The sequence below is a fragment of the Xiphophorus hellerii genome, chromosome 6 (genome assembly GCF_003331165.1).
Source record: "Xiphophorus hellerii strain 12219 chromosome 6, Xiphophorus_hellerii-4.1, whole genome shotgun sequence".
NCBI lineage: Eukaryota > Metazoa > Chordata > Actinopteri > Cyprinodontiformes > Poeciliidae > Xiphophorus > Xiphophorus hellerii.
Genome location: NC_045677.1, coordinates 23,137,316 through 23,155,175, shown reverse-complemented (window position 1 = coordinate 23,155,175; position 17,860 = coordinate 23,137,316). Strand labels below are relative to the sequence as shown.

General features: G+C 38.5%; 1 protein-coding gene across 3 annotated transcripts; it reads left to right on the top strand.

Annotated features, from left to right (window-relative positions):
• Positions 1-1,091: 1,091 nt before the first annotated feature.
• ralbp1 (ralA binding protein 1) lies at positions 1,092-17,860 on the top strand. 3 transcript variants are annotated; one of them, XM_032565300.1, is made up of 10 exons: positions 1,092-1,153; positions 3,534-3,836; positions 6,090-6,521; positions 7,786-8,135; positions 10,170-10,331; positions 11,474-11,605; positions 13,172-13,282; positions 13,375-13,496; positions 13,575-13,695; positions 16,404-17,860. In XM_032565300.1, exons 2-10 carry the CDS (start codon positions 3,587-3,589, stop codon positions 16,710-16,712), a joined length of 1,989 nt encoding a protein of 662 aa, XP_032421191.1. In that variant the 5' UTR covers positions 1,092-1,153; positions 3,534-3,586; the 3' UTR covers positions 16,713-17,860. The 3 variants fall into 3 exon arrangements, with proteins under 3 accessions (XP_032421191.1, XP_032421192.1, XP_032421193.1); XM_032565301.1 differs by having other exon boundaries at positions 1,148-1,246; XM_032565302.1 differs by lacking the exon at positions 1,092-1,153 and adding an exon at positions 1,172-1,253.

The window sequence follows — 17,860 nt, the reverse complement described above, 5'->3', positions numbered from 1 at the left end:
AAAAATATGGAAACGTGCCTCTAAACGCAACAGGAATAACAAATGTTCAAGAGAGCTTTGACTGTGTTGCAAAAATATTTAGTCAGGCATTTAATTTATAACACTATGTATCTTTGTATGGACCCTTTGCAACTACTTCACTTAATCATTAGAGGCGCCATGATGGACGTCGGAAGTGAGGAACGGGAATGTTGAACATAGAGATCAAAATTGATTCCCCAAATTGTTTTTTCCAGTTTATTTATGGTTTCTGCTTGTTCGAGTCAAACTAATTTGTCTGTGAACGTAACACACCTGGTTGGGCTCATACACGGCGTTATTTACAAAAATTGGATATAGCTAGCTTAGAAACAGACCCATACCTCCTTCCTCTTGATGTGTAGATCAAATTACCGACTTTGCCTGAATTCACACCACATGATTTATATCACCATGGTATAAACAGCATAAATCCTTACACCGGAGAAGCATTAAAAACGTACAAAAGACTAAATGCTAACCAGTTTTTTTCCATACATGCTAGGCTACATGACGCATTGTCTCCATGGTTACCAATGATTAGACGTAGCTTCTCCATAATGCAATATTTATTAATGTCTTTCTAATCATACTTACTTATAAAGTATGAACGTTAATCTTACCTTGTAAAAAGTGTTCCAGTGTCAAAAATATTTAGCTTATTGTATTTTCTTGACCTCAAAATGACACAAAAGGCTCCGCAGACAGAAAACAATATAACAACAAAGCTTGTTTACAAATAATTAGTGTCATTTTAATTTTTGTTTAAAACATGTTTGTTTTTCATTCAGTAAAGTTATTCACAGTGGGTGGAGAAGTCAGATATTTTATTCTATCGAAAGTAGCAACATTTAACTATAATAAAAAGTGTAATATAACTACTCCTAATTCCTCCCCCCTCAAAAAAAAAAAGATTACTTAAATAAATGTAACTGGGTAAACTGAGTAGTTACTATCTACCTCTGGATATTGGATATTATTTTTTTTTTTTACTTGTCTGGTCTGCTTTACCTAAATATCCATGTTAACTTCATTTCCCATGACGCACTTGTGCATTCACGCATGCGCTGTAGAGTTTATTTGGTATATACACACAACCGGAAGCTCCACCGTGGGATTGCCCGACCAAGACTTGGTAAAGTTTATATTCTTTTAAATCTTACCCTCTAAAAAATAAAGAACGGCTGTCTGAAAATAAGTTTTTGCATCAGCCTGTGAATTTATGAAGGTAACCAGTAAGTATTTATGAATATATCAGCGGGTTTTGTCGTAACCGACATGTTTCCAGCTAGCTGAAGTAACGTTAGCAGATGGGCCCCTTCTCCATTCAGACCAGAGCTTCACCTTATGGCTGTTTGAAGGAAAATGCGCTTCAAATTACGCATTGACAACAAATTGTGGTATTATAACAGCAGTATAATTAAACAGGACTGGCTGTGTGGAGTTAGTTTGCTCAAATGGGGCAGAAATTAATTGTAAACTGTGATGTCGATTTAACAAAGTAAACAAGGGGGAGATTACAGTTGACGCTGCTGATGCTGGTTAGTCGTTTTCTACAGTTTAAGCCAGTGTTATATTTACACAGCGGTTTGTATAACTGGTCATTTCTGTATTGTTGTATTGCGCCATGGTTTTACTTTACAGATAACAGCTGCGTTAGTCCTTAACGCCACATCTCCTTTTAGGGTCATTTCATCTGCTTCCTAATACACTTTACAGCAGCTCAGGTTCCTTTTTGTTTTCGTTGCTGCAGTAATAAATCAACTTACTACCCTGCTTTTCAAGCTGTCTGCAGGCATCAGATACATGAATGGTGGGGTCACATATGAATAAATGACTGTATGTTGTTGTTGTTTTTTGAATGGCAGAAGCCCCATCTGCTGGGTGGAGGCCACATCTGCAATCAAGAGGTTGTTGTTTATTTGGGCTGACTGGGCTTTAAGTTTGGAGTTTGCAAATCACTTGCATAATATTTCCATTTGCTCAGGTTGAGATTAGTCGGTTCTGCTTTTGTTTCCACACCTGAGATTAAGATTCGTGTTAGAAAATGTGTCAATCATGTTTTGTTTTAAAATATCTAAGCTGATATGGGGTTGAATATTTTACAGCTTAAATCCTGATCACAAATTAAGTAAAATTAAGTGGCTATTTAGAGTTTTTACTTAATAGTTGGCATATTTCCAAATTGTATTTCTCTATTTAGACCCGTTCAGTAAGTTAGAATATTATTAAAAAGTCATATAGATTAATTATACAAAGATTGATGTTTTAACAACTTTATTTCTCTTAATTATGATGATTTCCTGATAGGCGCTAACAAAACATGGCATTTAAAATTAGAATATTACATCAGATGTACATAGAAAACTATATTTATAGACAGAAATGTGTGCTTAATGAAAAGTATGTTTCATATTTGCATGAAACTGCTTCACTAAACGTCGGGAACAAAATGACAGAAATTTCAAAATGGTGGAGAAATGACAAAAATCACACTGGATCTTTGATTGTTTGTCACACACCGACATATTTTGTTTCTTTTTGCAAAATATATATAAAAGATAACCAAAAAATATCAGTTTGAGTTGTATTTTATTCTAATTCAGCAATAATTTGTATCATATCAAGACCTGCAGTTGTTACTTGAATTAAAAGGTCAGTAAAAAGATAAAAAATTAATACAATTTATACTTCTGCCATTAACAATTATTGAAGTAATTGATTATTCTTACAATTAGTCGGATAAAATATTGGCCCATTCTGCAGCTTTTTCATTTAACAACTTTTTAAATGCAATATTATAAATACACTGGAACACACAAATAATTCATTTTTTAAATAAAAAAAGTGCTACAGCTAACATTTAATTAATTTAAAAATTAATTTATTATTTGGACAAGTAATAGACTAATTCGATAAAAATGGGCACATTCGGGGGCGTGACGGTTAGCGCGGCCCATGTTTGGAGGCCTTGAGTCCTCGACGCGGCCGTCGAGGGTTCGACTCCCGGACCCAACGACATTTGCCGCATGTCTTCTCCTCTTTCCCTCCCCCCTTTCCTGTCAGCCCACTTTCATAAGAGACACTAGAGCCCACAAAAGACCCCCTGGAGGGGTACAAAAAGAATGGGCACATTCTGCAGATTTTTTATTTAATTACTTAAGCTTTAACATTAGAAAAACATTACATAAAAATACGTTTTTTAATTTGAATTAAAAGTGTATGTATATTTTAAACAGTTTTGACTTGTTCTTTCAGCATTTTGGCCTTTTTTGGGTCTGTGTACTTCAGTTAATGATTACTCGATTACTAAATTGGTGAACTAATTATTTTTATAATAGATTAATCACTATTAACTGGACTAAAGCCCTAATAATTTGCTTCAATACCTTACGCTGATTACTTTAGAGTTACTTTTTGTCAATCAGGTCACATTAAAATCAAGATCTACTGTAGGACAAGTGTTGCGGTGACTCCTGTTGTTCCTATTTCCACCCATGTCTCCACCTGTGCAGGTGCGATGGGGTCTTGACGTGTCAGTCAGTGGAGCGATACGACCAGACCAGACATGACCGAGTGCTTCCTGCCGCCCAGCAGCAGCCCTGCAGAGCAGCGCCGGGCCGATCACCCCGGAGGCGTGGCCCGCACCCCGAGCTCCGAGGAGATCAGCCCCACCAAGTTCCCGGGCCTGTACCGCACAGGCGAGCCGTCGCCACCTCACGATGGACATCATCACGAGCCTCCAGACCCGTACGTCTCAGACGACGACAAGGAGCACAGCAAGAAGAAGAACAAGTTCAAGAAGAAGGAGAAAAGGAGTAAGATGTGGCTTCACTTTCTGACAGTTTTGATTTTATTTGTATAGCACATCTCAGGAACAATCCTAAAAATACAAAGTCATAAAACACAGAGTTCCTGTAAATCTAGGCTAAAAACCCACCTGTTCAGAGTTGCTTTAAACGATGATAAATGAAACTCTGAACAACATTTTGATGTGTAACGACAGCACTTGACAAAATGTAATGTTTACTAGTTTACTCTGTAGAGGAGCAACGTTGTGATGACTCCCCGAAGGAAGGAAGTTTCAGAAAAGGCAGAAGTTTTTAAAAAGCCAGAGGTCCAATTTCAAGGTGTTAAATTACAAATATACTACTTTGAAATCCATTGAAGGTAACATAGTTACTTGAGTATGCTATAAAATAGCACTATGTGCCTGGAAAATGCATAATACCGGACCTTTACAGCAAAATTCATGGCTGAGCACAGCAGTCTTACTCTCCTTGCTCATCTTTTTACTCATTTTTGCGACTCTGCATCGCTGACCGCAGTATAAGACCGCGCTGCTGTGAACTCGTTAACCCTCCACATGAGAGACTCTTTTAGGTCAAAATTGGTAATGCGATTAATCTGCATTATGTAGCATTAATGTGTTAAATGTTTTAGATTAAATGCATAATAAATGTGTGTCTGTTTGCAGCCATTTTTATGTCAGAGTCCAAACATTGAGTTGGGGGCGTGGTCAGCAGCAACTTATTTTGATTTAAAGTGACAGGAGGACCTTAAAGAGCTAATAGGCAGAACTGAGCAGACTAAAGGTTTATTATTTATGAATGATTTTGTGCAAAATATGTAGCCAAAAGACCCTTTCCTAACATGTTCAAGGAAGCATAATAGGTCACCTTTAAAGTAATTAGAGCTGGTTAAAGACTTTTGCACAGAACTGAACATTGCTGATACGGCAGGACAGTGCATTTATGGAAACAGATAAGAGATGTTTCCACTTTCCCATCCTGTTCTCGCCCATAGCGTGGGCTGTTTGTCCACTTTGTGACATCATTTTTCCACATATGGAAGCAGCTCCCACCACACACTGCAAAAACACAAAATTTAAATACCAAAAGTATTTTTGGTCTAGTTTCTAGTGCAAACATCTCACTACACTTGATATACAAAGTGTATAGACAAAACTAACTTACAAGTAATTTTTCTGTAAGACATAGGAGCTTGTTTTAAGCTAATAATTCCATAATATAGATAAAAAAAGTACTTATTTCTCTAAAAATAAGACATTTTTCTATAAGTGAAATAATCTGCCAGTACCAATAGTAGTATTATCAATATCAGAGGTGAGTAGGGTACCCAAAAGTTGTACTCAAGTTGGAGTAGCACTACTTCAACATATTTTTACACAAGTAGTTGTCCAAGAAATTACTCAAGTAAGAGTAAAAAGTATTTTGTAAAAAGTCTACTCAAGTACTGAGTAACTGATCAAATTATCAATCATTTAATATTTAAAAATTCCATAATCAGATGAACAAAAAAGTAAAGTTAAGTGGAAATTGTGGTATTTTAAGGAAGAAATTGACAATAATTCATATAAATAACAAAATTAAAATTTTCCAAATCGATACAAAAATTTGTGAAACTTTAACAAAACTTGCAGGTCTGTGTCTGGTGGATTTTTGGTTAAAACATGTTTGTTTTTTACTCAATAGGTAGTAAATCCAGAAATTTTACACAAGTAAAAGAAAAGATACTTTATAATAAAATGACTTAAGTAAAAGTAAAAAGTTCGGCACAGTAAAAATACTCCTAAAGTATATTTTTTCCTATTTAAGTCTAATTGAGTAAATGTAGGTAGTTACTAGCTAACCCTAATCAATGTTAAGTAATTATTTATCTAAAACAAACTCTCATATCTTACTGAAAATATATTCCTAAGTTAGTTTTGTCTTATTTAAAGTGTAATAAGATATTTGTAGTAGAAACTAGAGTTGGTGAGATTTTGTGTTTTTGCAGTGTAGTGACCCAGTGAGAGAAAGGAGGGAGTGGATGATTCCCAGTGAAGGTGTGGAAGAGTCGACTGGCTGGAAATCTACCTAAACGACGTGTTTTTAGAGAGGAGAGGTGCTGAGGGAGCTGAGCTAAATCAGTGGCTGACCTCTTTTCCCCGTTCTCTCTCTTCACTCTCTTCCTGTTTCTGTTTCGCTGCCGTCGTCGCTCTGCTGTAGGAGTGTTTGATTTTTTTTTCCTCCTCTCAGATTTAACCCGGTTTTTTCCTCGTGTTACAGCTGAGGGATACGCCGCCTTCCAGGAGGACAGCTCGGCGGACGAAGCCGAGAGCCCGTCCAAGATGAAGCGCTCCAAGGGAATCCACGTGTTCAAGAAGCCCAGCTTCTCCAAGAAGAAGGAGAAGGACTTCAAGGTGAAGGAGAAGGGCCCCAAGGAGGACAAGGCCAAGGAGAAGAAGTCCAAGGACCTGACGGCCGCCGACGTGGTCAAACAGTGGAAGGAGAAGAAGAAGAAGAAGAAGCCAGCCTCAGAGGCTGAGCCGGTCCCGGTGGAGACCCCCACCGTCAGACCCATCTTTGGAGCGCCACTGGCTGAGGCTGTGAAGAGGACGGCTCTGTACGACGGCATCCAGCTGCCGGCCATCTTCAGGGAATGCGTGGACTACATCGAGAACTACGGCATGAAGTGTGAGGGCATCTACAGGGTCTCAGGTATTCAGTTTAATCTGTTTATCATGCAGCACCAGTTCACAGTTTATCTATAAAACACAATTTCATTCAATTATGATGATCCAAGGTGTTCAAAGTATGGTCCAGGGGCCATTTGTGGTCCCTGGAATCTTGAATTGACTACAATTTAAGAATAAATGAGGACAAAACTCAGGTTTTTTTTAGATGTGGTTGATATGGATTTAAAGTTTTGTTACAATAATAGCAGAGTTGGTTAGTAACTATTTAGATTTACTCAATCACATTTCTTTGAGTAATTTTTGGCAAAATATTACTTTTAGGAGTATTTTTTACTACACTGTACTTTATTTTTTATTATTCAGTATCACTACTCTTCCTTGAGTAAAATTTCTGGATTCTCTACCCACTGAATGAAGAGCAAACATGTTTTAACCAAAAATTCCCTAAAAGTGTTATATTGAAATAAATTGATTTGGAAAAATGTTTCTTTCTAATTTCTAATTTACTTATTTTCTGTATAAGTTATTGATATGAATTACTGTATCTTCATTTTGGTCTTTAAAATACCAAAATTGCCGCATAACTTTATGTTTTGCTCAGTTTGATGATGTAATTTGTTTGATCCGTTTCTCAGTACTTGACTGACCTTTTTTCAAAAACTTTTTTACTCTTACTTGAGTAATTACAGCTAATTTTGACTTTTACTACAGTTAAAATATACAAAAGTAGTGCTACTTTTACTTGAGTGCAATATTTGGGTACTCTACACACCTCTGAGGGTAACTAGCCAGCAAAGAGCTAGCTAGCTAGATATCTTCTTGCTAGTTAGCTAACTTCCTTGCTCGCTAGTTAGCTACCCTAGTTAGTATGCTACCTAACTAGAGAAGCTCACTACCCTTGCTAAATATTTAGCAAGGGCAGTTTGCTAACTACCCTGATAGCTATTCTTAGTAACTAGCTTCACCCTTGCTAGCTAACTTGCCAGCTTGCTATACTCAAGTAAGAGTAGCACAACTTAACTTCAACATATTTTTAGTGTAGTAAAAGTAAAAATTAGACCTCCAAGAAATTATTCAAGTAAGAGCAAAGTTAGCTAGCTTTCCTTATATCCATCATGGTTAAATGCAAATTTATGTTTTTCTTAGGAATTGGCTCACTTCTCTTTCCAACCCATATGAGTCTTAAGTCTTAAAATCCTTTCAGAAAAGTTTTAAGAGGTTTTACATTTGAGTTGTTAAAACCTGAAGAACCCTGGTTGTTAGAAAAAAGTCTTTCTTCATGGCAGGTATGAAGTCCAAAGTGGATGAGCTGAAAGCGGCCTATGACCGGGAGGAGTGTCCCTGCCTGGAGGAGTACGACCCACACACGGTGGCCAGCCTGCTGAAGCAGTACCTCCGGGAACTGCCGGAGAACCTGCTGGGCCGGGACCTGACCCAGCGCTTCGAGGATGCCTGCGGCCGGCCGGCGGAGGCTGACAAGCTGGCGGAGTTCCACAAGCTGCTGGCCGAGGTGCCGGCGGACACCCACCTGCTGCTCTCCTGGCTCGTCACGCACATGGACCACGTCATCGCCAGGGAAACGGACACCAAGATGAACATCCAGAACATCTCCATCGTCCTCAACCCGACCATTCAGGTCAGCAGGCAGACCGGACCGCAGGCCGGAAAATATCTGGGTCTAGATTTATCTGCTGTTAGTCTAAAACATCTGTCCATCCATTCATTGATTCATCCATCCATCCATTAGTTCATCCGTCCATCCAGTAGTTCGTCCCTCCATTGGGTTATCCATCTGTCCATTGGTTCACCCATCCACTGGTCGGAACATCGATCCATCCGTCCGCCTGTCTGTCCGTATATCCATCCATCCATCCATCCATCATACATACATCCATCATACATCCATGTAATCCATATAACCATAATTTTTTCCATCAATAATTCATCAATCTAGTGTTTCTTTATCATCTGTCTATCACTTTGTTCATCCGTCCATCTATCCACCCTGTGCTTGTTGTAGTTTCCATGTTTAAAGTATGTCCATCATATAAATGTGGTTCATTATTTTAAATCTGGGCGTTATGTCATGTAGCGGTATAGTGGTCACCCTGTTTCCTGAAGCTTTAGTCCTTGATGCAGCCGTCCTGGTTTGATTTCTGACTTTGCTTCGTGTTTCCCCCATTATCCCTTTCGTCTCTCTGCCCATTTCCTGTCTGGTAACTCTCAATGGAGACAACTAATGCCAAAAAATCTTCAAAGTTAGACTCATAAAATACCTTAAAACTCTCTGATTTTGAATCTGGAAAGTATGAAATTATGACGTAAAAAGTTAGTAGCAATTCTGAACATTCCCCTAGCAACAAGCTCAGTGAGTTTTTTATTGGTTCTCACATGAGTTCATGTCTGACCCCCTGGCCTAGTTCAGTGCAGCTAATTTATCCCCACTGGAGCCGTCTCTACGGCTGTTCTACTTATTCTGAGCCAGAAACACGTCTGTTTAAATAAACGTGCAGGAATCCAGGATCAGTGTAATGAGGACAAGTAAATATTAAGAAATTTATAGAGAAGCTGCTCCAGAAACCTTTCAGCTGGCAGGTGGAAACATTTCACTCTGCCACGGATACCAAGATGAACATCCAGAACATCTCCATCGTCCTCAACCCGACCATTCAGGTCAGCAGGCAGACCGGACCGCAGGACGGAAAATATCTGGGTCTAGATTTATCTGCTGTTAGTCTAAAACATCTGTTCATCCATTCATCCATTCATCCATCTATTGGTTCATCCATCCATTCATTCATTGATTCATCCACCCATCCATTGGTTCATCCATCCATCCATCTATTGGTTCATCCATCCATTGGTTCATCCAACCATCCATTCATTGGTTGATCCATCCATCCATTCATTGGTTCATCCATCCATTGGTTCATCCAACCATCCATTCATTGGTTCATCCATCCATCCATTCATTGGTTCATCCATCCATCCATTGGTTCATCCATCCATCCATCCATCCATCCATCCATCCATCCATTGGTTCATCCATCCATCCATTGGTCCATCCATCCATCCATCCATCCATCCATTGGTCCATCCATCCATCCATCCATCCATTGGTTCATCCATCCATCCATTGGTTCATCCATCCATCCATTGGTTCATCCATCCATCCATTGGTTCATTCATCCTTTGGTTCATTCATGCCTTGGTCTATCCATCCATCCACTCACTCACTCACTCACTCACTCACTCACTCACTCACTCACTCACTCACGCACGCACGCACTCACTCACTCACTCACTCACTCACTCACTCACTCACTCACTCACTCACTCACTCACTCACTCACTCACTCACTCACTCACTCACGCACTCACTCACTCACTCACTCACTCACTCACTCACTCACTCACTCACTCACTCACTCACTCACTCACTCACTCACTCACTCACTCACTCACTCACTCACTCACTCACTCACTCTCTTTCTTTCCCTCCATCCATTAGTTCCACTTATTCTGAGTCAGAAACCCGTCTATTTAAATAAACGCGTCTGATCTAGGATCAGTGTAATGAGGACAAATAAATATTCTGGATTTTACGTAGAAGCTACTCCAGAAACCTTTCAGCTGTCAGGTGGAAACATTTCGTTCTCCTTCCTTTCAGATTGGGAACCGTGTTCTCTACATCTTCTTCACCCACGTGAAGGAGCTGTTTGGGGACGTTGTCCTGAAGCCGGTGGTGCGGCCGCTCCGCTGGTCCAACATGGCGACCATGCCCGCTCTGCCCGAGACCCAGGACAACATCAAGGAGGAGATTCGGCGGCAGGTTGGTATCAGTCCACCATCTTTTTCTCGTTTTCATCGGCTCAATGTATAAAGAAGGGAGCATGATTGCAAAAGAACTGTTAAAGTAGTAACTTTTCGGAGTAGTTTTCACCATAAACTACTATATTTAGACTTTTACTTGAGCAATATTATTGTGAAGTATAATCCAGTATAAATTTCTGGATTTTCTACCCACTCAATGAAAAACAAACATGTCTTAATCAGAAATGCATCAAGCACAAACCTGCAGTTTAAGTCAAAGTGAGACCTCTTGTTTGTACACAAGCTTTGTTGTTCTAGAGTTGTTTTCTAGTTTCATCAGTTTTATGTTGAAAAAAATATTATGTTAATGTTTCTTCTGGCTTTATTAGTTTTTTGTAATTATTAGTAGTTATAGTATTGTAGTTATTTATTTGTCTTTAAAATAACAGCCTTTGCATATAATTTTTTTTCTGTCTGACATTGTGAAATAAGAAATCATGATACGGTAGTCAGCACTTAGTAGCCTTTTTATCAAATACTTTTTTTATTTTCACTAGAGTAAAATATGTTGACTTACTTCTGTGTATTCTGCCTACCTCTGATTAAAACATAAGTTTTATTTATTTATTTTAACCATTTCCCTGGTTTAAAGAAAAGAATCAGAATTGTAAAAATGTGATTTTTTTTTTCCCCTCCTGATTTAAAGTTTTCTACAGGACAAAATTCTAATATTGTTAATAAATGTAGTTGTATTTACACGTTTTATGTTAAATTAAATTCCTAACTTGTGATTAGATCATAATTTAAAAATTTTAGCAATCTTTATTTTTATTTTATAAACTTTGTTAGAAAAAAAGTTTATTTTTTACAGCTTGTGAGCACAAGCATTTCAAAAAGTGTTTACAACAGAGTTAACCTTAAAGATTTTATTTCTTCCATGGTTCTAATTTATGTGCTTCATGTTTAACCTACAGATAAGTCTGACCTGAAATGTCCAGAAAGGCATAAAAACTAAGAAAGAACAGTGTTAACTTAATAAGTTAACAGTAGGAACCCAGACTGAGTGTTGTTACAACTGTTTGTTGTTGTGTTTGACGCCTGTATGCTTGTCAAGCTCGTTATCTTGGATCAGTGTGAACCAGTGAAGATGTGTGTGTCCAGGAGTTCCTGCTGAACTGCCTGCACAGAGACCTGCAGGCGGGCGTGAAGGACCTGTCCAAGGAGGAGCGGCTCTGGGAGGTCCAGAGAATCCTGACGGCTCTCAAACGCAAGCTGAGGGAGGCCAAGCGGCAGGTAAATGCTCCCACTCATCTGGAATGATCAATTATAGATGAAGGAAAACTCAGGAGACAAAAACCCAAAGCAGACATTTAGCTGTTGCTGAATCCTGCATAAATTTAGATTTATCCATTATTAAAATGATGGAATTTAATTGTTTTAATCAATAACTGCAGCTCGACCATTAGGCTTATAACAAGACATTTTGCCCACAATACAAATAAATTAATCTGCCAGTGGAATCAGAACATTTTCATCAATATTAAGGAATTATTTACCTAAAATAAGCTCTTATTTATTTTTGCTTTGTCTTATTTCAATTGTACATTTGCACTAGAAATTAGGCTGAAAATACTTGATAAAATGTAGTTTTTCTGCAGTGTGTCATTTGAAAATGGTCTCAAAACAACAATATTATAGTTTGTTACAGTAATTACTGGGACAACACTGCAAAAACACAAAATCTTACCAAACATTTTTGTCTGGTTTCTAGTGCAAATATCTTCTTTTTGTCTTATTTTAAGTGTTCTAACTTGCAAGTAATTTTTCAGTAAACTGTATTAGTTTGCTTTAAGTCAATAATTCCTCAATAGTGATGAAGTTGTGCTAGTTCCACTGGCAGATTATTTTACTTATAACAAGATATTTTTCCCATGTTATTTGAAATAATCTGCAAATGGTACATTTTCACCAATATTAAGGAATTATTGACTTAAAACAAGCAGACATGTCTTTCTGAAAACTTACCTGTAAGCTAGTTTTGTCTTATTTAAGTGTAGTAAAACATTTGAAACTAGAAACCAGACAAAAATACTTCGTAGGATTTGGTGTTTTTTCACTGTGTCATTTTAAAAATGGCCTTAAAACAACAACATAATTTATTGCAATAATTACTGGGACAACTCTGCAAAAACATAAAATCTTACCAAATATTTGTCTCTGGTTTCTAGTCCAAATATCTTAGTATGCCTGAAGTAAAACTAAACTAACTTACAAGTAACTTTTTAGCATTGTTTTAGTTCTAGTTTTTCAATATTTATAAAAAACTAGAACTTTTTCATCAATATTAAGGAATTATTCACCTAAAATAAACTCATATTTCTTTATGAAATATGAGCTTATGACAAGACATTCTCCCCATGTTAAAAGTGAAAAATCCAACAATGGAACAAGAAATTTTATTCAATTTTCATGAATTATGGACGTGCCGTGGTGGCGTAGGGGATAGCGCGACCCACCTTTGGAGTCTTTGACGCAACCATCGCGGGTTCGACTCCCGGGCCTGGCGACATTTGCCGCATGTCTTCCCTCCTCTCCTTCTCCCTTTCCTGTCAGCCTACTTTCAAAAAATAAGGGACACTAGAGCCCACAAAAAAAAACCTGGTGGGGTACAAAAAAAAAAAAAAATTCATGAATTATTCACCTAAAACGATGCTGAAAAGTTGCTTGTAAGTTTGTTTTATAATAACATATTTGAACTAGTATCTAGACCAAAAATACTTGGTAAGATTTTGTTTTCTTTGAATCTACATCTGATTTTCCTTATTTCTATTCTATTCTTTTTCATTTGTGTTGTTTCAGGAGTGTGAGAGTAAGATAGCACAAGAAATCGCCAGTCTCTCAAAGGAGGACGTGTCCAAAGAGGAAATGACCGAGAACGAAGAGGAAGTAATCAACCTGCTTTTAGCACAGGTGACTCAGTCATACACTTTCGTGCGACTAAATCAACAGCATGCCAATAAATTCCGCATTAAAATTCTGCACAACTTCTTTTGGGTGATCAGGAGAATGAGATCCTGACCGAACAGGAGGAGCTGATCGCGCTCGAACAAGTGCTGCGGAGGCAAATTGCCACCGAGAAGGAAGAAATCGAGAGGCTGAGGGCGGAAATCGCAGACATCCAGAGGTAAGAGAAGAACAGAGAATCATTTTAATTATGATTATGTGATTATAGCGTGGTAACAGTGGCGTGTTTCCCCATCAGTCGGCAGCAGGGTCGCAGCGAGACGGAGGAGTATTCCTCAGACAGCGAAAGTGAGAGTGAAGATGAGGAAGAGCTGCAGATGATACTGGAAGACCTGCAGAAACAAAACGAGGAACTAGAGGTGAGAAACGTTCAGGATGGTTTAATGGCTCCATGCTAACCTGTTTGTGGCATCAAGAGTGTACAGTGGTGTGAAAAAGTGTTTGCCCCCTTCCTCATTTCCTGTTTTTCTGCATGTTTGTCACACTTAAGTGTTTTGGAACATCAAACCAATTTAAAAAATAGTCAAGGACAACACAAGTAAACACAAAATGCAATTTGTAAATGAAGGTGTTTAGTATTAAAGGAGAAAAAAACCCCAAACCATCATGGCCCTGTGTGAAAAAGTGATTGCCCCCCTCGTTAAAATAGATTATAACTGTGGTTTTTAACACCCGAGTTCAATTTCTCTAGCCACACCCAGGCCTGATTATTGCCACACCTGTTTTCAATCAAGACATTACTTAAATAAGAGCTGCCTGACACAGTAAAGTCCACCAAAAGATCCTTAAAAGCTACACATCATGCCGAGATTGAAAGAAATTCAGGAACAATTGAGAAAGACAGTAATTAAGATCTATCAGTCTGGAAAGGGTTATAAAGCCATTTCCAAAGCCTTGGGAATCCAGCGAACCACAGTGAGAGCCATTATCCACAAATGGCGAAGACATGGAACAGTGGTGAACCTTCCCAGGAGTGACCGGCCGGCCAAAATCACCCCAAGAGCGCAGCGACGACTCATCCAAGAGGTCACAAAAGACCCCACAACAACGTCCAAAGAACTGCAGGCCTCACTTGCCTCAGTTAAGGTCAGCGTCCATGCCTCCACCATCAGAAAAAGACTGGGCAAAAATGGCCTGCATGGCAGAGTTCCAAGAAGAAAACCACTGCTGAGCAAAAAAAACATTAGAGCTCGTCTCAATTTTTCCAAAACACATCTTGATGATCCCCAAGTCTTTTGGGAAAATATTCTGTGGACCGATGAGACAAAAGTGGAACTCTTTGGAAGGTGTGTGTCCCATTACGTCTGGCGTAAAAGGAACACTGCATTTCAGAAAAAGAACATTATACCAACAGTAAAATATGGTGGTGGTAGTGTGATGGTCTGGGGCTGTTTTGCTGCATCAGGACCTGGAAGACTTGCTGTGATAAATGGAACTATGAATTCTGCTGTCTACCAAAGGATCCTGAAGGAGAATGTCCGACCATCTGTTCGTGAACTCAAGCTGAAACGAACTTGGGTTCTGCAGCAGGACAATGATCCTAAACACACCAGCAAGTCCACCACTGAATGGCGGAAGAAAATCAAAATGAAGACTTTGGAGTGGCCTAGCCAAAGTCCTGACCTGAATCCTATTGAGATGTTGTGGTATGACCTTAAAAAGGCTGTTCATGCTGGAAAACCCTGTAATGTAACTGAATTAGAACAATTCTGCAAAGATGAGTGGGCCAAAATTCCTCCAGAACGCTGTAAAAGACTCATTGCAAGTTATCGCAAACACTTGATTGCAGTTGTTGCTGCTAAAGGTGGCCCAACCAGTTATTAGGTGTAGGGGGCAATCACTTTTTCACACTGGGCCATGATGGTTTGGATTTTTTTCTCCTTTAATACTAAACACCTTCATTTACAAATTGCATTTTGTGTTTACTTGTGTTGTCCTTGACTATTTTTTAAATTGGTTTGATGTTCCGAAACACTTAAGTGTGACAAACATGCAGAAAAACAGGAAATGAGGAAGGGGGCAAACACTTTTTCACACCACTGTAAAGTTAAAAGAAATGCTTGATAAAACTCTTAAGAGCTTGCAAAAGTATTCCTACCCTTTAAACTTTTTTTATTTTGAAACAAAAATCTAACATGCATTTGTGCTTAATTCTATTTAAGCCTCCAAGAAATGATTAAATTACTACAATTGTCAACTACTTTAGTAATCAATTAATCGTTGACTGAAGTTTACAGACTGAAAAAAGAGTATTTGCTAAAAGAAAAACACACTGACAGCAGTAATTAAACCAAAACTGTACAAATATGTTACATATTTGCTTTTAAGATTCAAATAAACCATCCAGTGGCTTAATTTAGCTTCACCTGGTATTAAGGATGCAATCCCCTTTTGCATCCAATTATTAATCAGTTAATCCAAAAACTAGTTAGCAGATCAGCCCTACACTGTATTGATAAGTTAAGCAGAAAGAGCTGAACCTTTCACATGTTGATGTTAGAAGTATTTTTTTAGCTGCATCGTTTGCTACAAATGATTAAGGGTTCACTAAAGAAGTGCTGTGTTACTGGATGTTATACAAAAACACAAACAGGAAGCGTTTAAATAAAAAACCTGCAGAATTTGGTGATTTTTGTATCAGATTAATCGTCAGAACAATCAATCAACAGGATAATTGATTAATCGTGAGGATAACATATTAATTGACCGAACAAAAAGGTTATTTGTCTCAACAATCAATTAATCAACAGAATAATTGATTAATAGTCACAACAAGCAATTAATTGTGAGAATAATTGATTGTGAGAATAGTTTATTAATCATCAGAATACTCGATTAATCAACAGAATAATTTATTAATCGTGAGGATAATATATTAATAAACAGAACGATCTATTAATTGTCAGAACAAAATATTATTTGTCACAACAATCGATTAACAGAATAATTGATTAATAGTCAGAACAATATTTTAAGCAACGGAATAATTGATTGATTGTGAGAATAATCAATTACTAAAATAGTCGTTAGTTGCAGCCACTAAAGTATTGACATCGTTTCCTTCCAGAACAAAAACACCCACCTGAACCAGGCTATCCACGAGGAGCAGGAAGCCATCCTGGAGCTCCGGGTCCAGCTCCGCCTGCTGCAGAGCCACAAGCAGCAACAGCAGCAGCAGGAGCTAACCGTCCCGCCGCCGGCCGAACAAGCTCCTCCCACTCAGCCGAGCCCAGAGGCCCGCAGCGAGGAACAAACCAAACGCTCCATCTCCACCGTGGCCGCCACTGGAGACGCACCCGCCCCAACCAACGGGAAGCCGCTGAAGGATCCTTCAAAGCCGTCACCGAGCAAAGACAGACGAGACACCAACATGTGAGATGAGCGACAGTCATCACCGCAGATGGTCAGTTCGCCTGTAGCATTGGTTGCCAAAAACAGGAAACTGAACACCTGTATCCTCTGCGGCATTCTGACTTTGTTTCCCTTCACTGCAAAACAGAAAACCTAGAAACGGAGTAGCAGCTGTCTCAGATGACCGGCTACCTCTGTGGAAACTCCCAGGGACCATTTCATTTAAATCTGCTGTGCCAAGCCTGTTTAAAGGAGGATTAGAAGGTGACGATGATGGATGTGAGAGAGATTAGAGTTTATTTTTCTCTGATAATTAAATCAAGAAATTATCACAAAACGTAAGATTGTTGCAAGTCCCTCAAATTTGACATCACCGACCACTGTGCCATAACTCAAGTCGCCAGAGAACCACGAATACAAGCGCTGGAGGACTTCTGATCGGTCTCTCTGTATATTTTAAACTTCAGTATCATTCTAACAATATACATACACTGCAAAAACACAAACCTTACTCTTGTTTCTAGTGTAAATATCTTAGTACCCTTTAAATATGACAAAATTAACTAACAGTTAGCTTTTCAGCAAGATACAGGAGCTTGTTTTAGGTCAATAATTACCTGATTACTGACTTCTGTTGGTAGATTATTTCTTGTATTTCATAATAAACCGGCACTGTGCTGTTACCTAGCAACCCCAGCCAAGCCCAGCCCTTCACCTAGCAACCCGGTTCTAGTTCCACTGGCGGATTATTTCACTTATAACATGGAAAAAATGTCTTATGAGTGAAATAATCGACCAGGGAAACTAGTACTTTATCGACAATATTAAGGAGTTATTTATTTAAAACAAGCTCATATATCTTGCTGAGAAATTACTCATAAGTTACTTTTGTCTTATTTCAAGTGTATAAAGATATTTGTACTAGAAACAAGACAAAAATACTTTGTTTTTGCAGTGTGTCATGCTCAACAAATGCCCTGATTTAATTTACAGCTTTTTAGTGACATATAGCTCTATTGCTGTTTTTGGAAATGAAAACTGGAGCAGAAAAACCTCGATTCCATCACAGCAAAATGTAAACAAGTGCACTCACCGGAAACATGGAGATTTACGTTTAATGTTGATGTAGCACATCTGTGGGTATGTTTTATGTGGGATGTGTGAAAAAACCAC

Coding starts and splice junctions, on each gene's coding strand:
- ralbp1 (XM_032565300.1), top strand. CDS start 3,587: ATGACCGAGTGCTTCCTGCCGCCCAGCAGCAGCCCTGCAGAGCAGCGC. Junction 11,606..13,171: donor TGAGGGAGGCCAAGCGGCAG/GTAAATGCTCCC, acceptor GTGTTGTTTCAG/GAGTGTGAGAGTAAGATAGC. Junction 13,497..13,574: donor GAAATCGCAGACATCCAGAG/GTAAGAGAAGAA, acceptor TTTCCCCATCAG/TCGGCAGCAGGGTCGCAGCG.